Below are 27,075 nucleotides of genomic sequence, written 5' to 3'. Positions count from 1 at the left end.
TCGGTTTAATATCGAATGTTTTCCTTTTGATTATGAACTTTCATGAAAATGAGCTGGTCCCTTGGCATTCTCCAAATGTCACTTGCAAGGTTCCTTTATGTCATTATTTCTGGGAATCGTCATGAACTTGTGGCTCTTTATCTTATTAATGGTCTCCAAATCCTGTAGTAGGATTTGAGCAGAGGAATGACAAGATTTGAATTGTGCTTAAAAAAACTCGCTCTGCCTGAGGTGTGGCTAACAGATGGTAATAGAGCAGGCATGAAAGCAGAGGTGCCAGTTGGAAGGCAGTCTAATCTGGGAGATAGATGGTGACATTAGCCGGGGTGGTAGCAATGAAGGAAGGAGGTGGTGAGTGGCTCGACTCTAGGGGTGGGTGTGTGTGTGTGTGTGTATGTGTATATATATATATATATGTACACACTATATACATATATACACATACACACATGTATATATGTGTTTCTTTTTGCACTTTTGGGGAATGAACCCAGGGGTGCTCTACCACCGGGCAGCATCCCCAGCCCTTTTTAAATTTTGAGACAGGATCTCCCTAAGTTGCTGAGGTTGGTCTGGGACTTGCCATCCTCCTGCCTCACCCTCCCGAGTTACTGGGATTATAGGCATCCAGCACCACACGTGGCTCTGAGATACTTTAAACCCTGAAGCCAAGAGAATTTCCTGATCTGTTTGATGTGGAGTGTGAGAGAAAAAGAATACTCCCTGATACATCCAAATTTCTGAGGCTGGGCAAGCGGAACATCTGTGTCAAATGGTCTACTAACGTAGAATTTCACTTCCAGGGCCTTACCCAAAACAGGGAAAGTCTGAAAAGTTGTAACAGGACTGTCCTGACGGTAGGTCACAGAGTGAAATCCAGTGATTGCCCCTCCCTCCTGTGCCTAGGAAGAGTTCACCTGGGGCCTGTTCATCATCAGTATATTGCAGAGTATCAGGATTGGACCAGTTTCAATCCATACCTGTGTGCTGAGGCAATGGCAGTCATTCAGTCATGAAACGTGTAACTCACAAACCTAGGGAATCTTAAATGTTAGAGCCTAAGAGGAAGCTGTTTTCTGATGTGCTGGTAACCTAATCCCCATCTGGACCAAAGCACTAATGTTGCCCTCTGCTGGTACATGTTTTCAGTCAACTCTGGCAACAGTAAAATCAGCCCAGTGAGTATACCTGTGGGAGAGGGAATTGAGTATCTTATTTCTCTAGATGCCACCCCTCCCCCCAAACAAAGAACAAGAACCATTCCCAATCCTGCCACCTGATGAGCTAGTTATGTTGGTGGGGAATGCAGGGGTTGCAAAGCAACAGCAACTCTGAGGAGAGAATCCAGGGCCAGAAACAATCCAAACACTTCATAAACATACCTGAGGCTGCATCGTCCAACAAACTGGACATCAGAGCAAAGACAATTAGGGAGAGACAGAGAGGGGTATTACATAGTGATACAAGGGCCAATCTGGCAGGAAGACATAATGGTGCTAGGTATGTAGGTACTAAACCACAGAGCCTCAAAGTACACGAAACAACAACAGCAACACCAAAAACAGCACTGAGGGACCTGAATGGAGGAATAGCTAAATCTGCAGCGAGGGTCGGGGCCTTTAATACCCCATACTCTGGCATTCCTGGACAGAAAACCAGCACCCACACAGAAGACCTGAGTCATATGATACATGAACAGGATCTAAATGGCATACATGGAAAACTCCACTCCCACCAGAAGAGTGCGCTCTTAAAATATCTTCATCGCGGCATTATAATTACGCAATGGCAGGATGCCATTATGCCATATTTGTACATGCACATGATTTGATCTCATTCCCCAGTACCTTCCCTTTCTCTTCCTTCCCCCTCCTCCCCTCTGATCTGCTTGCTCTACTCTACTGATCTCCCTTCTATTACTATCATTATCATTATTTTAATTAGTCATTGTGATTTTTCCCAAGCACCTGAATCTTCTGCACAGATAGAGCATCTTCTCTGTCACCGAACACACCTCAACAAATTTAAATCAGTTGAAGTCATGCAGAGTACATTCCATACCCATTTGGAATCACAGTGGGAATCCATAACAGATGGAGAACAGGAATTTGGGAATTGTGTTTGAAGCTTACTCATTCCAGTTTGTCTGTCGTTCAGACCCTTAATACAGAAGAGTCGAGTTTAGGAAGAGTCCTGTCCTGGGCTGAAAGCATTTCAGGTTGTGCAAAGGGAAGGCTTGCCCTGAATATTTCAAGCTGAGTATCGTCCAGGGCGAGGGTGGAAGTGGCAGGGACAGTGGAGTAGGCTCAGATTCCTCCCGACACTCATTAAAGCTTTTACTACACCAGCAAAGGAAGCTGGCTAGCGGATTGTTCACAGTCAGATGTGGTGGCAGATTGGATCCGGTGAGTGACAGAGGTTGCCTCCCAGCAAGTGGTGGTGGCTGGAGAAGCCTCAGAGAAGGCTAGCGTAGGGCAGCTGCCTGGTGTGCGGATGGTGTCTAGCCTAACCCAAGGGCAGACTCACCCCTGATCCTTATCAATCCTGCTCCACTTTTTAAAAGGTCCAACAGAGTTGCTTCCTCTTGCACAGTGTCTCCTCTGATTGTCTCACCTGTGAGATGAGGCTCTCATATCTGGCCAGACAGAGGAGTATGCTTTTGGCGGTGTGCAGATTGGTCCTTGGGGCAGGCTGACGCTTTGCTTGCCCTTCCTCCACATTAGCCCATGATGTGGTACATTGTAAGTGGACCACTGATGTGTATTTAAGCCTGTGTTTTTGTTCCCAGTTGCAAAATACAGGGACAGATGCAGTGCCCTTCAAGGAAGGAAGAGAGGTGGGAGGTCTTCCTGGAGCAACTTTGGCAGGAGGAATTTTCATTATGAGCATGCTGGGTATGAGCTTCCACCTTCATGCCACCAGGAGGATGATGGAAACATGGAGATGAGGGATGTCCATGATGACCCCCAAGTAAGATAGTAAGTGACCAGGCAGCCTAGTTTGCAGGCAGCAGCCCCTGGACCACTCTTTGTGGCCTTCCTTTTCTTCTCTAACTGGAAAACTCAAGGACAGTGGATGTGGCATACCGGTGGAACAGTCCTCATTGTGGCCTTGGCATCAGGGAGGGGCGGGGGTGTAGAAGCCTTTCTAAGCATTGATGGACACCCTCCTTCTCCCACTTTGCCAGCACACCTTATGCAGCCTACCGCAACAACAGGAGAGAGAAATGGCATAATGAAGAACATATCCATGTTAATCAGTGGAGAGACAGAAAACCTCAAGGGAGAGAAATGGGGAGGGAGTCACGAGATGGAGAGAAGAGGAACTGGTTCAAGGTCACGGTGAGTGTCTTGGAAAGGTCTGCATTATGTAGGATGTTCTTGAACCTAACAGATTGAAATTGGCATGAAACACCATCCGTTAAACACACATCTCCATTTGGAGGAGAGCTTCTGAATGGAAAGAAAGGGGTTGGAAATCAGTGTTGAGCACAGAAACAAGGAATCATGTCATTGGTCCCTTTCGAAGTCCTTTAATGCCAGGTGAGAAAAGAACACTCGACTGGGTCTGTTCCCCTTCCTAATTCCTTGCTGTCTCCTTCTCTCCTACTCTTTCTTTTTACCCTTAGATTCCATATGGGAGAAAGTATGACAAGGCATGGCTAATGAATTCCATCCAGAGCCATTGCAGTGTCTCCTTCACCCCGGTTGATGTAAGAGAGGATGGTGAAGTCAGCAGAGTGGCCCAGGGGAGGGGGAGAGGCCTGGCTCAGCAGGGGCCATTGCCATGTGACACATTGCTTCTGCCTTCGCTTCCTGTAGTTCCACTACATCAGAAATCGGGCCCGGTTCTTTGTCCAGGATGCTAGCACTGCCTCTGCACTAAAGGATGTCAGCTACAAGATTTGCGATGAGGATGACCAAAAGGTGTGTGCTGGGGGCTCTCCTTGTCCCATGTCTTGGGGCGGGAGGATGGACTAGGGGCTGGTTGTCATGCTTGGGATTAGTGGGCCTGTTTTTACCCCACCTCTCCTTCTCACAGGTACTGGTCTTCGTCGGCCCTTCCGCTGTACCCTACTCTGTGCAGAACACGTTCTCGCCAGAACAAGTGGAGCAGCTAAAGGTAGTGCAGACTCAAGGCATGCTGCGTGCCCACTCCACAGACCCTACCTCTTCTCACCTCCCGACATGATGACTGCTGTCACCCCCCCCAAAAAAGCACACATCCTCAGAGCCACCTTCTCCATCTCTGCCTCTGCAGGTGACCATAAGAAAGCGATATGATGTCTCCCAGCAAGCTCTCGACCTCCAGAAGCTCCGCTTTGATCCAGGTATTACTGACCACAGTAATTCTAGGGCAGGTGAGGGCAGAGGGGTTTTCCAAGGATGAGGAGGCAGCGATTCAGCTTGGGGAGGCGTTTTTTTTTTTTAATTGTTTTTGATTGTTCTTTTCAGTAATACATGACAGAATCTTTTTGGCACATTATACCTACGTAACTTATTGTATTTAGGATCCCACGTTTGTGGTCATACATGATGTGGAGTTACCTGGTTGTGTATACAAATCCAAGGCTAGGAAAGTTATGACTGATTAAGTCTTCTGTCTTTCCTGTTTCCCTCCCCACTCCCTTACCTTCCTTTCCCTTGGTCTAATTCAGTGCATTTCTATTATTCCCCTCCCCAGCCTCCCTTGTTTTGGGTTAGCATCCACAAATGAGAGAGGACATTTGGCCTTCGGTTTTTGGGGATTGGCTGATTTCACTTAGCATGGTAACTCCAGTTGCATCCATTTACTGGCAAATGCCATAATTTCATTCTTCTTTGTGGCTGAGTAATATTCCATCGTGTATATATACCATATTATCTTTATCCATTCATCCGTTGAAGGACACCTAGGTTGTTTCCATAGCTTGGCTACTGTGAGTTGAGCTGCTGTAAACATGGATGTGGCTGCCTCACTGTAGTATGCTGTTTTTAATTCCTTTGGGTACAGACCAAGACGAGTGGGATAATTGGATCAAATGGTGGTTCTCTTCCAAGTTTTCTTTTTCTGTTTTCTTTTTTTTTGGTGGGTGAAGGGTACCGGGGATTGAACTCAGGGGCACTGGACCACTAAGCCACATCGTCAGCCCTATATTTTATTTTATTTAGAGACAGGGTCTTGATGAGTTGCTTAGTGCCTCGCTTTGCTGAGGCTGGATTTGAACTCGTGACCTTCCAGTCTCAGCTTCCCAAGTGGCTGGGATTACAGGTGTGTACGCCACCGTGCCAGCCAATAAAATAAATAAAATCCATTCCAAGTTTCCTAAGGACTCTCCATACTGCTTTCCATAGCGTTTGCACCAATTTACAGTCCCAGCAACAATGTATGAGAGTACCTTTCTCCCCATATCCTCACCAACATTTATCATTACTTGTACTCTTGATAATTGGCATTCCGACTGGAGGGAAATGGAATCTCAGTGTAGTTTTATTTTGCATTTCTCTAATCGCTAGAGATGTTGAACATTTTTTCATATATTTTTTCAGCATTTATATTTTTTCTTCCATAAACTGTTTGGTTGGTTCCTTTGCCCATTTATTGATCAGTTTATTTATTTTTCTGGGGTAAGTTTTTGAATTCTTTTTATATCCTGGGAATTAATGCCTTCCTTGAGATACTGGTGCCGAAGATTTTCTCCCAATCTGTAGGGTCTCTCTACACGTTCTTGATTGTTTCCTTCACCGTGAAAAAGCTTTTCAGTTTGCTGCCATCTTATTTATTGATTCTTGATTTTACTTCTTGCGCTCTATGGGGTCTTGTTGAGAAATTTGGTTCCCAAGCTGACATATTGGAGCGTGGGCCTACTTTTTCTTCCAGAAATTGCAGCATCTCAGGTCGAATACCTATGTCCTTGATCCACGTAGAGTCGAGTTTTTTGCAGAGTGAGATATAGGGGTTCAACATATGGATTTCCAGTTTTCCCAGCACCATTTGTTGAAGAGGCTGTCCTTTCTCCAGTGTACATTTATGGCACCTTTGTCTAGGACGAAATAACTGTGTTTATGTGGGTCTGTCTCTGTGTCTTCTCTTCTGTTCCGTTGGTCTTCATGTCTGCTTTGGTGCCAATACCATGCTGTTTTTGTTACTGTAGCTCTGTAATATAATTCGAGGTCTGGTATTGTGATGCCTCCTGCGTCACGTTTCTCACTAAGGATGGCTTTGCCTCTTCTGGGCCTCTTATTTTTCCAAATTAATTCCATGATTGCTTTTTCTATTTCTGTGAAGAACATCATTGGGATCTTCATGAGAATTCCATTAAATCTGTGTAGCGCTTTTGGTAGCATGGCCATTTTGATAATGTTGATAATATTGATTCTGCCTATCTAGGAACATAGGAGATCTTTGCATTTTCTGAGGTCTTCTTCAATTTCTTGCTTCAGTGTTCTGTAGTTTACATTATAGGGGTCCTTCACCTCTTTTGTCAGGTTGATTCTCAAATATTCTATTTTTTTGAGGCTATTGTAAAGGGGATAGTGTTCCTGATTTCTGTTTCAGCTGATATATCCTTGGTGTACAGAAATGCGATTGATTTATTGGCGTTGGTTTTAGGCACTGCTACTGAGCTGAATTCGTTTATGAGATCTAGGAGCTTACTAGTAGAGGTTTTTGGGTCTTCTAAGTATAGAATCATGTCGTGGGCAAATAGGGATAGTTTGAGCTCTTCTTTTCCTATTCATACTTGGGGGAGGTTTGTGTTGGCGCTGGTCCAGGCAGACCTCTCTTAGCCTTCTGATTCCCTTTCCTTGGGTTCCTGAAGACTTGGTGGGCCATGACATCGACATGATCCTGAATCGAAGAAACTGCATGTTTGCCACCCTGCAGATCATTGAAAGGGATTTCCCTGAGGTGAGACCTTAGGCCCAGGGCTGGTCTTTCAGCAGAGGGGTGGAGGGACGGCATTCAGGGCAGATGTGCCTCCCAGGCTCTAGGTAGTCCCCATCGCTCTAATGCTTCCTCTCCCAAAGCTGTTGTCCTTGAACTTGCGAAACAACAAACTGTACCGGCTGGATGGCCTGTCAGACATCATAGAGAAGGCTCCCAAAGTCAAGATCCTGAACCTCTCCAACAATGAGGTGAGAAGAGAGAGCCAGATGAATGTGGGTTGAGGGCGGCTGGTAGCGCACAGCAGGGCGATGGCAAGAGGCAGACAAAGGCAGCTGTGGGTGTGGGTGAAGGTCCCAGGGGCTGGGGTGCAGGGTCCCAGGTGTCCCTCTCTCCTGGGTCTCCTTACCTGGTTCCCTCCCCATCTTCTCAGCTGAGGACCTCCACGGAGTTGGACAAGCTGAAAGGGCTGAAGCTGGAAGAGCTGTGGCTAGAAGGGAACCCCTTGTGCAGTGCCTTCCCAGACCAGTCTGCCTATGTAAGGTAGATAATGCCTGGTGACGCCCGTCACCCTTCCAGGGTACCTGTTTCCCCCGGGGGCCTGAGCTGCCCCTGATGTCCCCGTCTGCAGGAGGATGCAGCCCCGGTCCTCTGGAAGGACCACAGGCCGCGCCCTCTCCTCTGTCTGTGTCCCTCAGCTTTGCCCACAGGTCTGCTTTCCTTCCTCCGATCTGCTCCCCGTTTTCTCCTGGACTGCGCTGTGTTTCCTGCCCCTCTGCACTGGCCTCCTTCAGCAAGCCCTCCCAAGATGGGGCTGGGCTTCCCTCCCCTCGCCTAGGAGTGGCCCTTCTGCCCTTGCACCAAGGAGTCCCCCCACCTGTCCCAGGCTGACGTGGAGATTTTCATGCCCCGTGCTGAGGACTGAGGCCCTGGGTGGCTACCATCCTGACATCTGATCCTCTAGGCCACTGGTGGGAACTGTCTTCTCCTTGGGGAGAAATGTGGGTCCCTGAGTCAAGGAGCCAGAAGTGGGCCACTGCCAGCGAGCAGAGGGCTTCCCAAGACAGGAGGGGAAGGCACAGGGCAGAAGAGGAGGAGGGGGAGGAGGAGGAGGAGGAGGAGGAGGGAGGCGGCGGCGGCGGCAGCGGCAGGAGGGCAGGCCTCTCGGGGACACTGCGGCTCCCTCCCTCGCTCCACATCACACCTTCCTACCTGGGCCCTCAGAGGAACCTGGGTAGCCCAAGTCAAGATGGTTCCTCGGGCAAGGCACCGACTCAGACAGGCACAGGTGCACAGGGACCATCAGGAGGGAACCGGTGACCATAAGAGGGGGCCACAGACCCTCCTCCCCTTGCTGAGCTGGGGCCTGACCCTTCACTCCTGGTTCTGAGAATGACTCTTGCCCCGGGGGCGGCTCCTATTCCCATATCTGGCCGGCTCTGGGCGTGTTCACACTGGAGGCAAAGGCTGGACCCGCATCCAGTGGGCCCCAGCCCAGCAGGTGCATGTTTTCATTCCTGCCTCGGGCCCCAGGGCCAGCCAGGGGCAGGTGAAGGAGTGGGCTGCGGTGGGGGAGCCGGTTTCTTCTCACTGCCGCCTTGACCTCCCGCACCAGGGTAGAGCATCTTCCCCTTCCCTCTGCTTTGATTCCTCTTTCCCCATCTCTCCCGCCCCTGCCCTGACTCCCTTTCAGTCGCCATACCCCTGCCTTCCCCTCCCTGCCTCACTCACCAAACCCCCACCCCGCCCCAGCATCCTATCCTGGGGGGCGGGGGATGACCTGGTCTTGGTCTGGCCAGGCCGTGCCCCTCAGAATGCTGGACACCCAGCATGGTAGCAGAGCCCGGGGCCCCCACCCCATCCCCTGCTCCCTGCAGAGCCTTCCGTGGGCCCTGGACAAGGGGGTCAGGCAGTGTAGGCAGGAGCTACCCAGGGGAAGGAGAGGGAGGAGAGCAACAGGGAGAGAGAGTCTGCACAACCAACCGTCGCATCACTTCATTAGATTTTTGTTTGCACAGCGCCATCCAGGATTGTTTCCCCAAGTTGCTACGCCTGGTAAGTGCTTACCTCTGTTCTCGTCCCCTCTTCCTCACTTACGCGACCCCCCACTGCCCCCAAGCCTTGTGGGTCTCGCCTAGATTACGTGTGCACCACGTAATCCTCCATCGTAGAGGACATGGATTCTCCCTGGCATGGACATTTTCCCCGGGAAGAACACACGCGCATGCACACGCACACCCGCCCACGGGATGCATGTAATGGTCGAGTTTCCCAGGAGCTCATGATGCAGACACCCAGTGCAGTCACACCCGTGGAATTTCCAGGGCCATTGTATACCTGGCCTCTGGCCCTTGTTCCCCCTTGAGCCTATTCATCTCCTTGGCCATGCAGTGCCACCACCCTGAGCTGCACTGCTGACTTCCTCTTCCCTTCTCAAGGATGGCCAGGATTTACCCACAGCGATCGTCGTGGACCTTGATGTCCCCAAGTTAAAAAAACCCTGCATGGTGAGGAAGAAGGACCAAGAGTGATGGGTGTGTTGTGGGGGAGGCTTTATCCACCACAGAGTCTAAAATGACCTTTTAATTCCAGGAAGACTATAAAGGATCTGAGACCCTAAGGAATGTAGTTCTGCAATTCCTGCAGGAGTAAGTTCCCCTGGGAGTCTGAGGAAGGGGAGGCCTGGGACAGACTGGTCTACCATAGTACAGGTCTGCTCACAGGAATTTTCTGGTCTTATCTGGGGCCCAGGGCACAGAGATAGCCTGTCACCTTTGCTCCCTCACAGGTATCATTTGATCTATGACTACGGAGATCGAGAGGGTCTCCTCAGTGCTTACCATGACAAAGCATGCTTCTCCCTGACCATTCCCTTCCATTCTAAGAACCCAGCCCAGTGAGTATCTGCAATCATGTCTGACCCTGCTCCGGGGCACTGTGACACTCGCCATCTCCTTGCAACACCCGCACTGGCTGGACTACGACCTGTTGCTCTCCTTTTCCTCCTAGGAGCAGCTTTTGCAAATTCTTCAAGGATAGCAAGAATATGAGGAAGCTCGAGGATTCCTGTAAGTGTGAGATGGGGTGGACTGGGCAGCAGCATAAGGGGGTGTGAAGAGTCAGTCATGGCGGTTAAGGGTAACGGTGTGGCAGCCCCCCTCACCTTTGCTTCTCTTTTCCTCTACAGACCAGTGGAAGCAGCTGAAGCACACGAAATTTGACATCTTGGGTGCCCTCTGTGTGATGCCCAAGACTCGGCACGACCTCAGCTCCTTTGTGGTGGACATGTGGTTCCAGACGGTGAGTACCTGCTTCCTCCCTGGGGCAGGCCAGAAAGCTGGAGGTGGGTAGGGAGTTAAGCAGGATCCTGAGCTCCTGCATTCTTTCCTTTCAGGAAACCATGCTCTGCTTCTCTGTGAATGGGGTGTTCAAGGAAGGTGAGTGTCTTCACAGGACCTCCTCAGATGCCCTACTGCTCCCTCCCCTGGGTGGGCACCCTCTCAGAACTCCCCTCAGTGTCCCTGATGATGGGCCTTTCTTCCTGTTCTTCCCTCAGTGCTCCCATTCTGCCCACAAAGCACCCTGGTCTGAACATGGCCCATGCCTGCCTGCCCCACAGCTCTGGTGTTAGTTAGGGACACAGGCTGTAGGGTTCAATGGCTGTCCTCCCAGTTTCTTACTCTGTGGCCTTGGACCAATGACTTGACCTCTGTTTCCCCATTTGTAAACTGGGGCTAGTAGAACCCATCTCTTGGACAGACATGAGACAAGGATCAAGTGAACTTTGAAGTGGTTTTCACAGGGCCCAACATGTGGTAGGGGCCCCATCACTGGGAATGGATTGTTCCAGTTGTCCTCCCCATTCCTGCCATGCTCTCCTAACTCCAAGTGAAGAATTGTCTGGGCCCGGCCTCCTCCAGTGTAAGAACCTGACTGGGGGATGCTGCTTGAGCATGTAAAGCATGTGCAACTCTAAGGGAGTGTTGTTTGTTGTCCTTGAAGTGGAAGGAAAGTCCCAGGGATGTGTTCATGCTTTCACCCGGACCTTCATTGTTACTCCTGGCCGCAATTCCAGGTGAGTGCTGTGGAGCAGGTGAGCACGCCATTCCCAGCTTGGGACCAGTGGTATAGGAATGTGGTGGCAGAGTCCTCAGGCTATTCTCAATATTGTGGAAGACCAACAGGTAGATCCAACAAGTGGTCTTGGCCTAGTGGTTAAGAGTAAGGGCTTTAAAAAGTTGGAATGACAGTTCTCTTTCTGACCCCAACACTAACTATGACCTTAGTCAAAGTACTTGTCCTTTCAGTGTGACTCAGTGTCCTCCTTTGAAAGTGGGGACAAGAGTGCCCAGGCTCTGGGGCTGCTGTGTGGGAGAAAATGTGTTGGGGTTACATAGACAAATCCAATGAAGCTGGTACAAAATCTCTCCAAAGGTGGGTTCCAGCCTGGGAATCCAGAAGGCAGCTACAACAGGGATATTAGAGGAGTCCAGGTGCTGCGTGGCAGTGGTTAAGGAGGTTGGCAGTGCAGGGTTGTCTGCCTGGCCAATTGGGTTGGGGACTGATTTAAAAAAAATTTTTTCCCTCTAGTCTTTGCATCGTAAATGACCACCTGCTTGTAAGGGACGCCACCCCTGCTGAGATCCAGAGTGCCTTCTCCAACCCCATACCCGCACTCTGCTCCACCTTCATGTCCACTCTCTCCCAAGAGCAGCGGGAAACAGTGCAGGCTTTCTCCATCCAGTCTGGGATGAAGCTCGAGTGGTCTAAGAAGTGAGTGTTGGATTAAATGGGAGTGGGGTAGGGGAGTGAATAATGGAAACTCACACGATGTTTGGGAAGAAAAACCTGTGAATATTTGTTGCAAAGTAAAAGTGGGCCCATGGCAATGGTAACATGCTTTTATTACTGATGCCTGTAAAGTATATAAAAAATAGTGTAATGCTCAAATGGCATTACCTACCATATGGAGAATCCAAAAGAACCCATCATGACAAGTCACTAGAACAATACACAAGTTCAGCAAGGATCCAACATTCTGTGTACTTGTGGTAAACAATCCAAAAGTGAAGTTAAGAAAACAAGTCCATTTACAATAGCGTCGAAAAGGGTAAAACACTGGGCTGGGGCTGCAGCTTGGTGGTAGAGTGCTTGCCCAGCATGTGTGAGGCACTGAGTTTGATCCTCAGCACTACATGAAAATAAATGAATAAAATGAAAGGAATTGTGACCATCTACAACTAAAAAATATATATGTGTATTTTTAAAAAGGAGTAAAACACTTACAAACAAATGTACCAGAAGAAACAAAAATCATATGTGCTGAAATGTTCAGCAAAGCATGGCTGCAGAAGACAACTAAAGAAGACATAAGCAAGTGGAAAGACATCTCCTATACATAGGGTGGAAGACTAGTATCATTAAGATGGCAATGCTATCCAGAGGAATCTTCACATTCAACACAACACCTACCAAAATCCCAGATGGCTTCTTTGCCAGGGTTGACAAGGTGATCCTAATGTTTATATGGAAGTGCAGTGGATGCAGAATAACCAGAATAGTCTCAAAGGAGAAGAACAATGTTGGAAGACTCACACTTACCGACTTCAAACCCTGCTACCCCGTGGTACCAGCATACAGACAGACATATGAATCCGTGGAACAGAACTGAGAGTCTACCCAATAGACCGTCACATTTATGGTCAACTGTTGATTATCTGGGCTGTTGAAAAAGTGCCATGGGCTTATTAAAAAAAAATGTCTTGAACAAGGGGCACCAGCGTGACTGGATGTCCACTTGAGAAACCATGAATTTTCACCGCCACTCAACTTGCACCATATGCAGTGACTGAAAGTGATGAAGGACTTAAAGAGCTGCAGCTATAAAACCCAAAGGAGAAAACATACATGTAAATCATCATGACCTTGACTTAGGCAACCATTTCTTGTATACACAGCAAAAGCACAAGGAACCAGAGAAAAATAGGTAAATTGGACTCCACAGACTTCATAGAATTAAAAGCTTTTTGTACGTCAGTGGACACTATCAAGAAAGTGCAAAGACAACTGACAGAACGAGAGAAAATTTTGCAGATCACACATCTCAGAAGAATACACAAAGAACGTTTCTTAAAACTCAGCCGTAAAAAGACGAACATCCCAGGTAAAGATGTGGAGAGGACTTGAATAGACATTTCTCCCAAGAAGATGCACAGATGGTCACAGAGCACTTGAAGAATTTCTCATCATCATTAGTTAGCAGGGAAATGCAAATCAAAGCCATAATGGGTTTGCCACTTCACATCCACTAGGATGGCTTTAATTAACAAAATGAAAGTTAACAAGTGTTGGTGAAGGTGTGGGGAAGTTGGAAACCTCCCATTGTACCAGTGGGAATATAAAATGGAACAGTCTCTGGGGGAAACATTTTGGCAGTTCCTCAGAGTGTTAAACATGGAGTTACCAATATGGCCCAGTAATCCCACTCCGAAGTATATACCATGAGCAATAAAAACGTGAACTCAAAAAAAATTTTACTCAAATGTTTGTAGCAGAATTGTTTGTATTGCACAAAAAATAGAAACAGCTCAGATGCCTTTTTGCTGATGAATGGATAAATAAAGGTGGTACATACACACAGTGGAATATTATTGAATCGTTAACAAGAACTTAGTGTTGATACATGCTGTGTCCTGGATGAATCCTGAAAACATCATGCTAAGTGAAAAAAAACAGTCACAAAAGGTCATATATTGTACGGTTCCACTTATATGAAATGTCCAGGATGGGCAAAGCCATAGAGACAGAAAGCAGAATAGTGGTCACAAAGGATAATAGGGAGTGATCTCTTGGAGGTGATAAAAAGCTTTTGGAATAGGTGGCATAGATAGGTGGCATAGCTGCACAAGCATGTGAATATTCTAGACAACCACCTGATCGTGCACCTTAAAAAAGTAAGTGCTACGACACATGTCTTGTATCTCAATTCAAACACAATTGCACAGTTTTCATTTTTGAATTTCAGTTTGTTATTTTCTTGAGTGTCTTTTCTTTATCAGTATGATTGAGGTCCTTTATTGTTTTGAACACCCCCATTTTGCTGCTTTGAATTCTGTTGAGCCTGAATGTTTGTGACAGACGTTCTGGTTTTCACAAGGTCTTTCTTCGTCATTACACTGGTCCTCTTTCTGGCACATGCATCCCAGAAAAAGAGCAGCATAGGTTAAGAGGTGGCATGTTGTGTCCAGCATGTCTGTCCTGTGGTAGTAATGGAGATCATCTGTTCTTCTCCCACCCCAGGTGCCTTGAGGACAACCAGTGGAACTACATCAGAGCTGGTCAGGTCTTCACTATGCTCCAGGTGAGGCCTGGGGATCAAGCAGGTGAAAGAGGGATGTCTCTGAGCCTTTGGGAAGGTGGAGGCCAGGTGGCCTGGGAATGGAACTCAGGGCACCTGGCCTTTTCTGAAATCCTGACTCCTTCCCCCCAGACCCAGGGCAAGATCCCGGAGGAGGCCTTCAAACGGATGCCCTGAAAGGAGCCCTTGGATGTCGTCGTCCTCTTCATCCATGTCATCGTTTTTTTTTTTTTTTTTGTTTTTTTTTTTTTTTTTTTTTTTTTTTTTTTTTTGTCACTGACCTAGGGCCACACTCATGACTGGGGGTTGCAGGTCTGGCTGACCAAGAAGTCAGAGTTAACTTGTAGGCCAGGTAACATAACCTTCCAAATGACTAGTCGTTCTTTGTGTTTTCCCCATGAAGATGGCTGTTTATCTTCACAATAAAGAGTGATTTTGCATGTTGTATGCCGTGGGTCCTGGGTTTCTCTTCCCCTGACACAGACATGAGCCAACAGGGCCAGGACCAAAGACCCTGTGCACCGCTGCTCCCATCCCATTCACCCTGGCTGTCCTTAAGCAGATCCATCCGGCTTGCTCCAAGCATCGTTTATGAAAAAATCCTGATGAGAAAGGACACATGCTACTTCTAGTGATTGGCCTTTGGAGATTGTGAGACTGTGAGAAGCTCTACCCGGAGACCTGCAGAAGCAGGTGTGTAACCTGACACAACAGGGGCTTCTCAAGGGATGCTTTCCGGCTATTGGGGGCTGCGGAAGGAAGGAAGGAAGGAAGATCGGGAGGTTAGGACTTGTCATGCTAGAACTCAGACCCAGGAAACAGATCAGCTGGTTGAAGAAGATGCCAGACGCAGTTAGGATAGTAGAAGCGCTTTATTCAGTCGTAGCCACAGCCTCTAGCCTCCAGCTTCAGCTTCAGCTTCAGCCCACAGCCAGTTCCAATTTAGCCCTCATTTTGCCCCCATTTTTGGTCCTATTATCCCGTTTTGCCAGGAGTCTTTGCCACAGGCCCTTTTATATGCAGATTAAGAAGGCACCTTGCCAACTCATTACATAAGTTAATGTTTATGACCTTGAGTCTATTCGCTGATTCAATGTTTCTGGCCTTGACTAACTGTAGCCTGTAGCGTAGCTGGTGCCAAGTCCTGGCTGCAAACTCTAAGTATAACATAGACTGCCAGAACTCTCAGTGAAAAAGCCTAACTATAGCCATTCTGGGCCTGTCCCAACAGGGCTCACACATTTCACTTATCATTCCTAATCTTTTGAGCATTTTCATAGACCATACCATGCTCAGCTTTGTGATTTGTGAACAGGTGTATGGGAAATGGGCCTTTCCACAGCTCTCCCCATGCCTCATCTGTCTCCACACACCTTCCCACCCGCTCCCCTTCCTGAGTGTACTCTGGGAGGAGTCTCATTCAGCACCTTCAGAGGGAGGGAAAGTCAACCTCTCTGCCCGGTAGTGCATCCCTCACGGAGCTGACAGCAGGTGCTCTATGTCCATGTTCTTGAGGGGCTTCAGCCACTTTTTATCACCTCCAAATAGCAGCGACAGTAGCCCAGAATCTCACTTTGTGGTTAGTCCTCTGGGAACTTCCCCAAAGATGCGCAGTTGGCAGTACCAAATTTCAGGCAAGTGCTGAATGTGACATCTGCTCTATTTATCCTATGCACTTAGGAGGGAATTCTTGCACTTGACGAAACAGGCATTTTTGAATTGAAATGATAGTAGTATATGTTTTCAAGTTACAATCCTATAAATAATGGCACGGGTGAAGTACCACCAATTGACAAATCATGCCTGCACTTTTTGCATGTTTGGCAGAAGTAACTTCCTACCACTTTTCTGCTTTTCAAAGCAGATATCGTGGGAGCCAGATATTGGAGCGTGAATTTCTGAAAAATGGGTGCTGAGGCCATAGTTGACATTACGTAAAGAATAATAAAGACAACTCTTCTTCCAAATAGGACTGCAATGGTCAGAGCCAAGCTCTTGTAACCCACTAAGCCTTAGTCTTCTCACACTGGGAGCAGAGTTTACACTCCAGGTTTTGGCCTCATAGGGAGGAACAGAGATGCTCTCCCGTGGGATTAACAATCGCAGTGTCTGGCTCAACTCAGGCTCTCTCGGCTGCCTGGGTTCCCTTGTAGGCAGGACCCATGGAAACCATGGCATGGCCCCTCTACTTCCTCTCTCTACGCCATCGGGCTTCCACACCCTCCACCTCCTTCCCTAGCCAGATCAGACAACAGGGTTTCCTTCCACTCATCCACCTGACAATTCCCACAGCTGCCTTTGGCCCATGCCACCAGGCAAGCAAATGCTAACCCTGACATGCCCCCCAGGTGGGTTGGTGTATAAATGCATACACACACACACACACACACACACACACACACACACACACACGTACGCGCACGCGCGCACACACAACACATCCACACACTTCTGTGTCTACAAATGTTCCCTTAGGTCATTTCTTGTAAGGGTAAATGATGAGTCAAAGTCTAAGTTTTACAATTTTGTTGCTGAAGTTTGTGGTTTGGGGACAGCAGGTACTCTTAAACATTGTTTATGAGCATCTGCTTCAGCATATTCGTTTTTTGCCAACAATTTCATCTGTTCGTGTACATGCACATTTATGCGCCTATTTTACATGGAGAATCATAATGCAGATACCCTGTTATGTTCATTCAATTTTAGTTATGAAATTTATTGACACAAAGGTGTTTATAGTCACACTTATGCTACCAATTTTTGTAGTGATGATTTTCTTTTATTCTCGACATTTTGAAATCTATGGGTTAATTGTGTACAGGGTCTGGTAGGAGGGCTGATTAGTATAGGGATCAGCAAATGGCAGCTATGGCCAGCAAGCTCCATCTACAGCGTCTCTGTTCATTTCCCTGGGTCTTTGAACAGTCTGCTTAGGGCCGAGGTGGAAAGGATGCTGAGACTACAGAACTCACATGAGCTTAGCTCTGTAAGTGGTATGTTTCCCATACGTCACTTCCCTTCCCATCCATCTTGTACAAAAGCATCAAGTCATGGACACCTCCAACAAGGTGCACCACTTACAAAGGTTACATGTGAGGGGAGATAGTGGACCCCTCCCCATGACCCATCAGGGCCCAGGAGCCTCTGTGGGGAAGGGGACCCAGTAGTGGCTGCAGGAACACCAGGGACAGTGGCCTTGATGATGCCCTTTTTCAGAACTCATCTCCAACTAACTTGTGTGCCTTTCTTCAGGATTCCTCTGGATCCTGCTTATTACTCTTCACTCCTAACACTTTGATCCAAAATTTCTTTCTGAACTGACCCCCATACTCCTGGGATGCCTGCCCATAGCTCCAACCCTCAGCCCTATGCTTAACTGCAAATTATCATTGTAACATGGGTCCCATTCATCCTATTTTGCTTCCCAGAAGGCTTAGTAGCATCATCCCTTTAATGATCACAAACTTCCCTTTCATGTATTGCCCCTTGTGATCATACCCTCTCATAACCTCTGTACTGGAGAAAACCAGCAGCTAATTGTGAACCTTTCACCCCCCCACCTTCAACATGGCCATATCCAAAGGCGGGCAAGGTTAGACACTTGTTCCCACTCACACCAGGATACAAAACATGGAGGAAGTGTCTGGGTGTTCTTAGCTTCCTAAATTGCATCAAAGGAAGGTGGTGATGTGAAAAATGCTGAAATAGAGGAAGGCCGAACTTCCCAGTTACTTGGGTGTTCAGAACTGAAACAACAGGAATACTGCTTCTTTTTTTTTTTTTTTTAACGTTTATATTCCTAAAAAAACAAACAAACAAACAAAAAACAAACAAAACAAAACAAAACAAAAGGAATACTGCTTCTTAATGAGGTGGTTGACAGAGGAAATTTACTACAGTTCAATATTGGAAAGCCAAAGACTCAGAGGAACCCACTGTTTTCTCTGTGGACAGGTTTTTTTGAACAATGATAATAAAGGCCACATCAGAGCCCAGCTAGTTGCCAGCATTGAGGCTGATGGAAGAAGCCGTGCAATGTCACTGCAGAGGGGAAGGGCAATACAAAGGGAAAGAGAGAAACAAAACAGATGAATTGGGCACACAATACCTATAGAAGCCTGTCTGACCTTAACTGATAGGCTGCACAGTGAGCTGGGGTTTGAAAGTGCTCCATGTTTTTCAACTTATAAGTAGAGACTTGAGGTGGAGGTCAGGCTTGAGGAGGTGGTACTGCAGCTTGCTGCTGTAAGTACACAAGACTGCCACAGTCCTGGCCAGCACTAACTGTGTGGCTAGGGTGCACCTGAAAGATCGTGACTGAAACAGTCATAGAGAAGAGAAAATTGGTGGTGGGTGGGTTGATGGCAGAGATCCTGAGGGGAGTGCAACTTGCTCTTCCTTTGAGCCATGTGGCTTACACAACCAGTGTGATTATATTCAGGACTGAGCCTTGGAGGTTCAGATTCCGGGGTAGCAGGCTGTTTGAAACCTCCCATATCCCCTCTACCCAGGGTGGTTCGTTACTCTGCCCTGTGAGTAGGATTCTCAGAAGAGATCAAGACCCAGGTGAGGAGCAGAGACCGGTATTTGCCCATCTCCCAGGATGTGTTGATTCAAACACACACCTGCAACAAATTTCCAAAGTTCCGATTAGAGCTAGCCACCAGAACTTCCCAAGTAGAACTGTGCATCGATCCCACCCTAGAAATGTAGCGATCTTGGCCCTTCAGACCAACTCCAAAGGGAGATACTTCCCATTCCATCCTATCCTGTTGCTCAAGAAACATTTCTAGGGGCTGGGGAGATAGCTCAGCTGGTAGAGTGCTTGCCTCGCAAGCACAAGGCCCTGAGTTGATCCCCAGTACTGGGGAAAAAAAAAAAAAGAAACGTTTCTACCAGCTACACTGCAAGGTCACTTAACAGACAAATTGGCAAACACCAAAAATGGGAAGGGTTAATAACACCCAGCTCTTGCTCCCTCTAAGAGGCACAAGGGAAAGGGAGAGTAGGACAGCTTTACACAGGTAGCAAATATCCAGCCCTGTCCACAATTTCACCCTCCTCAGTTTCCCACATCATGTTCACTGATTGGCTCACGTATATACACATGCATAAACACATTATTTCTTCTTTTTATCATAACTTATAATTTTACTTTTATTAACCTTTTGCTATTTTGCTGTATTGTTTTGATTAAGGGCAAGTGGTTGGGTTTTTTGTTTGTTTTTTTTCTTGGATTTTTTGGTTGTAGTTTACTTTCCTGGCTTGTTTCTTGTTCTTTTATTCTTCCTCGGTTTTCCTCTTCCTCTAATTGTCAAATTACCTTGTTCTGTCTCTTTTTCCCTCTTATATCCTCATGTACATGCATCAAATTATCATATAATATTCCATAAATATGTACAATTGAGAAATAAGAAGCTTTATATATATAATATGCATATTATATATGTGTATATATATAAACACACACACACACACACACACACACATATATATATATATATATATATATATATATATATATATGTATGTATATATATAAAATCTCCATTGCACACCCAAGGTTACCTGTATTTTCTGCTAGGATTTTTATGGTGTTAGCTCCTAGAGTTTGGTGGTTTTCTCCAGTTTTGATTTATTTCTTATTTGTAGTATGAGGAGTAGATCCAAATTCACTCTTCTACAATGTATGTCCACTTTCTCAGTCCCATTTGTACCAGACACTTTTCTTTGCTCCATTGAATGGTCTTCACACTGTTCTCAAAATTGACCAGAGATATATGGTGTTCCTTTATGTACTCTAAGTTCTACCCCATTGATCTAATGATGTGTGCCATCACTACCAGAGCTAGTAGCTTTATACTGTGTTTTGAAATTGGGAGGTGTAAGGCCTTTAATTCCTGCCCCCCCTTTGTCAATATTGTGTTGGCTATCTAAGGCTCCTTGCAATTACATTTGAATTGGAGTACCACCTTTTTCCATTGCTGCAAACATAGTGGTTTTTGGATCTGGATACTCACTGCACTGAATCTGCAGACTGCTTTATGTGGTAATGCTATCTATTTTTTTTTTTTTGTATTAGAACTTTGTAGTTACACATAGTAGTTGCGTTTATTCCAATGCACTCATACATACATAGAATTTGATTTCAGTTCATGATCTCCCTTTTCCCTTCCCATTTTCCTTCCCATCCTCCATCCCATTTGACCATGTTCCTTCCTACCCTACTGGAATTCCTTTCACTCATCTATTTATATTGGATTGGTCTTTCTATCTGTGTACAAAGGTGAAGTTCCTGTGGTATATTTATATATGCACATAACAAGATTTTTAAAGAATTCATTCTGTATTGCCTACTCTACCCATTCCTCCACTCTGTCTTTCGATCGCCTTCTCTAATACTGAACTCCCCTGATGTTTGCATTATCCAATCCTTCCCTCCCGCTTTCCTTTATTTTACTCTAACTTCCACATATGAGGAAAAACATTGACTTTTGAGTGTTTTGCTAATTTCACTTAGCATGATATTCTCCATTTCCATCCATTTACTGTCATACCATAATTTCATTATTTTTTATGACTGAGGAGAACTCCATTGCGTTTGTGTGTGTGTGTGTGTGTTGTAGTGTGTGTATTACCATTTCTTAATCCATTCATCTGGAGTTGATTGCATAATTTAGCTAATGTGAATTTGCTGCAACAAACATTGAGGTGGCCGTATTGCTGTATCATTCCAATTTTAGATCTTTTGGGAAATACAAGGAGTGAGATAGTTCTCTCATATGGTGGTTCCATCCTTAGTTTGTTGAGGAATCTCCATACTGCTTTCTGGAGTGGTTGTACTTGTCTGCAGTTCCACCAACAATGTACAGGTATATCTTTTTTTCCACAACCTCACCAACATTTATTGTTGTTCAATAGTCCTTAATCATTGTCATTGTGACTGGAGTGAGATCACATTTGTGTATAGCTCTTGATTTTGTATTTTCCCTGATTGCTAGAGATGTTGAAAAATTTTTTGATTATTTTTTCCATTTGGCTTTCTTGTTTTGAGAAGTTTCTGTTTATTCCTTTGCCCATTGGGTTATTTATTTTTTGATGTTAAGTTTTCTGGGTTCTTTGTATATTCTGGAAATTAATCACCTATCATAGTAGTAGGCAGCCAAGATTCATTACCTCTCCATAGGCTCTATCTTCACGCTCTTAACTGTTCCCTTTGCTGTGCAGAAGCTTTATAGTTGATGGCATCATTTACTGATGCTTGGTTTTTATTTCTTGTGCTTTTGGGGTCTTGCTTAAGGAAGTTGGTGCCAATACCTGTATGATGAAGTGTTGATCCTGTGTTTTCTTCTAGCAAGTTGTAATATTTCTGGTCTATATCCTAAGTCTTTGACCATTTCCATTTGAGTGTTTTTCAAGGTGACAGATAGGGGTCTAGTTTCATATTTTTACCTGTAACTATTCAGTTTTCCCAGTGCCATATGTTAAAAGGACTGTCTTTTCTCCAAAACGTATCTGTGGAACTTTGTCATCTGAAAGTTGGCTATTGGTATGTAGATTTGTTTCTGTGTCTTCTATTCTATTCCATTGGGTTTCATGTCTATATATTTTTTTGTCAATCAATAAGATTTATTGTCACAACACTCTTCAGAGCATTGTTTCCAGTCCCAGAAAAACCAGACTCTTTGCTTCCCAATTATCACAGGCACTGACCCCAGGGGAGGTGAGAAGAGGAGGAAAACACTGTGTTCTTTTTTTTTAATTTTTACATTTAAGGTATTTTATTAACAGCTACTACAAAGAGTAAGATAGCTCAATTAGATTACCAGTACAAAATCAATGTACAAAAATCGGTAGTTTACATATATTCAAACAATCTTTTGGAAGATTTAATGGAAGAAAAAAATTCATATATAACAGGAACAAAAAATATATAATATGTTTGTCAATAAAAATGAGACCTATTAAAATTAAAATGAAAATACCACTGGAGTAAAAATATAGCCTTTCTGCAAATAGAAGGACCATATTATCGTGTAAATTAATTTATAAATTAAACAAAACCTCAATGAAAACTTAACAGTTTTAAGCTATATCACCTGATGCTAAATTTAATGAAAAAAATAACATAGAAGTGGGACCAGCACTAAAACACATTAAGGCATTTCTAAAAGCCTAAATAATTTAAGAGTATCATACTGGTCTATTAGCAAAACAGAATGCCCAGATGTAAGTACACTCAGATACATATAGAAATTGAATGTATAAAGAGGGCATCATCTCAAATCACTGGGAAAAAGCAGTAGTCAATAAAGTTATAGGGATAAGTAAAGTAATATCCCTGCCTTACCTCATATACCATGATAAATTCCATATGTACCAAAGATGTTTTTTTAAATAACACAACCTTTAAGTAGTAAGAAGAAAATTGAAAATTTGATCTTTACAAATCTGGAGGTTAGCAAGAACTATCTAACTTTTCATGACTCAAAATCCCCAAGTCATAAATTATTTCACTGGTACTTTTTGTTACATTAAAAAACAATTTTTTTTATGGAATGGAGCATCATAAACAAACTTAAAAAAAAAGACAACTAAGGGAAATATTTACAGCTCATATCACAAAGAGCTATCCTTCCTAGCATGTAAATTGACAAAATCATAACCCGTTCAAAACACAGAAAAAGGAATAAAATTTGCTATTAATAAACAAGTTAACTTTGCTCACTAATAAAGAAAACTATAAATTAAAACTGCAGATGAAAGACCATTTTCTCTCTCTCCATTGGCAAAAATCCAAGTTAGTTATATACTCTATTGATAGGACTCTGGAGGGGAAAGCATTTTCTCATGTATTCTGACAGTGGTGTGTTAAAGTCACCCAGAATTATTGTGTTGTGGTCTATTTGACTCCTGGATTTGGGAAGGAATTGTTTGACGTACATGGATGTGCTGTTGTTTGGGGCATAAATATTTATGATCGTTATGCCTTCCTGACTTATGGTTTCCTTAAGCAGTATGAAATGTCCTTCTTTATCCCTTCTGACTAACTTTGGCTTGAAGTCCACTTTATCTGATATAAGGATGGAAACCCACGCTTTTTGTCTGAGTCCGTGTGCGTGGTAGATTTTTCCCATCCTTTCGCCTTTGGTCTATGGATGTCTTTTTCTATGAGATGAGTCTCTGAAAGGCAGCATATTGTTGGGTCTTTCTTTTTAATCCAATCTGCCCATCTGTGTCTTTCGATTGATGAGTTTAGGCCATTAATATTCAGGGTTACTATTGAGATATGATTTGTAATCCCAGTCATTTTGGCTTATTTTGTTTTTCTAACTTGACTTGTTTTCTCCTTTGATTGGCTTTTCCTTTTAGTTCCTCTTTCTGCTGACCTAAATTGTTGTTTTTCATTTCCTCCTCATGGAATATTTTGCTGAGAATGTTCTGTAGTGCAGGCTTTCTATTTGTAAATTCTTTTAACTTTGTTTGTCATGGAAGGATTTTATTTCATCTTCAAATCTGAAGGTTAGTTTTGCTAGGTATAAGATTCTTGGTTGCCAACCATGTTCTTTCAGAGCTTGAAATGTGTTGTTCCAGGCCCTTCTATCTTTTAGGGTCTGGCTGAGAAATCTGCTGATATCCGTGTTGGTTTCCCCCTGAATGTAATCCGATGCTCTTCTCTCGCAGCCTTTAAAATTCTATCTTTATTTTGGATGTTAGGCATTTTCATTATAATGTGCCTTGGTGTGGACCTGCTGTAATTTTATGCTTTTGGTGTTCTGTAAGCCTCTTGTAGTTGATTTTCCATTCATTCTTTAGGTGTGGGGGATTTTCTGATATTATTTCATTGAATAGGTTGTTCATTCCTTTGGTTTGTATCTCTGTGCCTTCCTCAATCCTGATAACTCTTAAATTTGATCTTTTCATGATATCCATAGTTCTTGGAGGTTCCATTCATGATTTCATACCATCTTCTCTGTTTGGTCAACTTTATTTTCAAGATTAAATGTTTTTTCTTCATTGTCTGAGATTCTGTCTTCCAAGTGAACTAGTTTCTTGGTGATGCTTTCCATTGAGTATTCAATTTGGTTTGTTGTTTCCTTCATTTCAAGGATTTCTGTTTGGTTTTATTTTCAGAATCTCTATCTCTTTGTTGAAAGGATATTTGCTTCCTGCAATTGCTCTTCTAACTGTTATTGGAGTGATTGTTCATTGCCTGCAAGTGATCTCTTATCTCATCCTTTGCTTCACGAACCATTTTAACTAAGTATGTTCTGAACTCCTTTTCTGACACTTATTCTACTATGCTGTCATTGGATTCTATTAATATAGAATCTTCGTTTGTTCAGAATACTTTCTTCCCTTGTTTTTTTTCATCTTGTTCATATATCTTCCCCTCTAGCAGTGCAGATCTGGGGTGTTGCAGTTTCCCCCCTATAAGCTTGTAGCGACCCTGCAGATTTCCAAAACCTCTTCTTTAAGGAGGAGATCAATATTTGTAGCACTCAGTAAGACAATATGCAACCCTAAACCAAATAACTCCTATGAAGACAATAACAATATTGTCATAATAAACATAGAGGATGAGTTCAATATTATCTACAGAATTACAAATAGCTTTGCAATGAGGTCTACAGTTTCTAATGGTGGACGAAGAGGATGGGGAGGGTGTAGGATGTAACTGTTAATGGGATAAGAAGAGAGTATATAGAAGTGCTAGACTGTAGGAAGTGTGAAAGCAGAATCAAAAGAAGTTGGTTGCTAGCATTGAGGAAAGGGAGAAAGAGATTGAGAAAACAGGTAAACAAAAGGAAAATAGAGAGAGTGAGAAAAATAAAGGAACAAAAATTTAAAATTTTCAAAAAGGAGAAAAAAAAACTACACTGTAACAGTGATATACTATTCAAACCTCCCAGTCTTCAGTAGCCTGATGCATGAGAGGTACCTGACAATGAGCTTCCAGTCTCCAGCAGGCGTCTCAGGGATGGGATTGGCCCCACCTGAAGATGGCTGCTTCCACTTCCAGGATAATCCAAGATGGCTGCACTGGCTTCCACACGTGTTGGCAAAAGGGGAGTTGCAGCATGGGGCATGGGGGCCAAGTTCATGCGGGCTGCAGTGGGTCAGACCGGGGGTCCTGGAGGTGGAGTGCGGTCAGTCAGACCAGGGGTCCTGCAGGTCCTGGCTGTTGTCCCAAAATGGCTACAGGGGTCGGTGGGTGTGGGTCCAAATCCAGGCACCCAGATCTGTGTAATTCCAGCTGGATCTGAAAACCAGGCCTGGAAGAGGCCCACCATGTGACCCAGAGTATGATTAGAAAACCGGGTGAAATTCAGGCATGGCAAGTGTTGCACCCAGGGGAATTCAAGACACTCAGACCCAGGAGATCCTGGGTGTCTGTCACATTTTGAATCTTGTAGTTTGCAGGGCCAGGAGGGGGCCCTGGGGAATTGACAGGCAGGAGAGGAGTGAATGTGCTCCACTTTGGGCCTGAACCCAGGTGGCCAAGATATGGGAGCCTCGAGAGATGGAGGAGTATGAAGGACTGGCTTATTTTGGAGCCACTCTAACATGCAGTAAGGTGGGAGACAGAACCTTATCTGAGGTAAGGCGTGTCTCTTCACAAATCTTAAGTGTTCTAATTCTGATGCTGATCTTTGACTTCCTTAATATCATTTTAAGTTTACATATATTGTTTCCTGAGTCTATATTAACATTTGTCAACACAATTTAACAATATAACCAAAACACAAATCAAAGAAAGGCTGAGAGAGCTATTAACTTTCCTTTTGTGTGGCAAAGTGGCAAAATGTTTTTTTTATATTTCACAATACTAACCTTTAGACAAATTAGATTCTCACTAAACTGAGAAATAATTTCATTAAAAATTTTTTATCTCAGTGTAAAAGTAAATTTTATATATACCCTATTGATAACAGGTCCTCTAATAATGCATTAAATGATAGAAACAAATCCCCAATAAAATTTACTCTTTATAAGTTTAAAATTACCATTATAGACAAGTTTAATTTGGAGAACAGCAGCTTGATAAATTTCTGCTTTAAAGACTTGTATACCTGGAAGAAATTAACACATTTAATATACAAATAATGACCATTCCGATTACCTTAGTACCTTTATATTAACCAAATTTTGTGTTTAAAGAAAACTTTAGACTGTGTAATGTAGTACAATACTCTCATAGTTGTTGTTTAATCAGAATTGTATAAACACCAATTTTTAAGAGTAATTGTTCTAAAGAATAAAACTTAACAGACATGATGTTAAGAGTAAATTAGTGTTTCTAAGAAATCCTTGTCATTTTAACATATAGATTAAACTATTGTTTGTATCAGAACATTAGTATTTGACCTTAGGAAAAATCTTAAGTAGCTTTAACTGATTGTCTCAACCTGGTTGCACACAAACTTGTTGAAATTTGCCCTTTACTTACACACAGACTGTTTTAGCGCTTACTTAGACCCTCATGTTTACCACATAAGTATTTTCTTACCCAGAAACATTTTGTTTCTCACTAAATATATTTCCATATGTAGAACCTTCAATTTTTTCTTTCCTATCTGTTGACCGCTTCTTGTTTGCATTCTGAAACAACTCTTATGTAATCTGAATTTAGCTATATCACTCCATTTGAACAAGATTAAGCACTTTGTTGTTTATAGTACTTTAATTGAAACACAGTTGAAACTTTTGGAGCCCTTTGTATATAGAGTTGTACCTGTTAAGGCTTAACTATCAGTTACTTTGTTTTTAGTGAAAACACAAAATAGTTTTAAACTGTTTTTATTCACCAATCTATGGAAACACCAATAACGTTTGAGTACGTTACCCCCTGG

The 27,075-nt window shown here is 44.2% G+C and overlaps 1 protein-coding gene across 1 annotated transcript; it reads left to right on the top strand.

Annotated features, from left to right (window-relative positions):
- The first annotated feature begins 2,922 nt into the window (after nucleotides 1-2,922).
- On the top strand, nucleotides 2,923-14,398 carry LOC124972280 (nuclear RNA export factor 2-like). Its single transcript, XM_047536552.1, has 20 exons — nucleotides 2,923-2,978; nucleotides 3,188-3,341; nucleotides 3,629-3,712; nucleotides 3,822-3,926; nucleotides 4,042-4,122; nucleotides 4,261-4,330; nucleotides 6,800-6,888; nucleotides 7,008-7,115; nucleotides 7,298-7,407; nucleotides 8,883-8,919; nucleotides 9,303-9,371; nucleotides 9,457-9,512; nucleotides 9,653-9,760; nucleotides 9,874-9,932; nucleotides 10,052-10,164; nucleotides 10,259-10,301; nucleotides 10,867-10,939; nucleotides 11,455-11,637; nucleotides 14,164-14,224; nucleotides 14,354-14,398. Exons 1-20 carry the CDS (start codon nucleotides 2,938-2,940, stop codon nucleotides 14,396-14,398), a joined length of 1,689 nt encoding a protein of 562 aa, XP_047392508.1. The 5' UTR covers nucleotides 2,923-2,937.
- The last annotated feature ends 12,677 nt before the right edge of the window (nucleotides 14,399-27,075 follow it).

The sequence above is a fragment of the Sciurus carolinensis genome, chromosome X (assembly GCF_902686445.1).
Source record: "Sciurus carolinensis chromosome X, mSciCar1.2, whole genome shotgun sequence".
Taxonomy (NCBI): domain Eukaryota; kingdom Metazoa; phylum Chordata; class Mammalia; order Rodentia; family Sciuridae; genus Sciurus; species Sciurus carolinensis.
Note: the sequence above shows the minus strand (reverse complement) of the source record. Positions and strands in the feature narration are given on the sequence as shown.

Coding starts and splice junctions, on each gene's coding strand:
- LOC124972280 (XM_047536552.1), top strand. CDS start 2,938: ATGGAGATGAGGGATGTCCATGATGACCCCCAAGTAAGATA. Junction 6,889..7,007: donor TTGAAAGGGATTTCCCTGAG/GTGAGACCTTAG, acceptor CCTCTCCCAAAG/CTGTTGTCCTTGAACTTGCG. Junction 9,513..9,652: donor GTTCTGCAATTCCTGCAGGA/GTAAGTTCCCCT, acceptor GCTCCCTCACAG/GTATCATTTGATCTATGACT.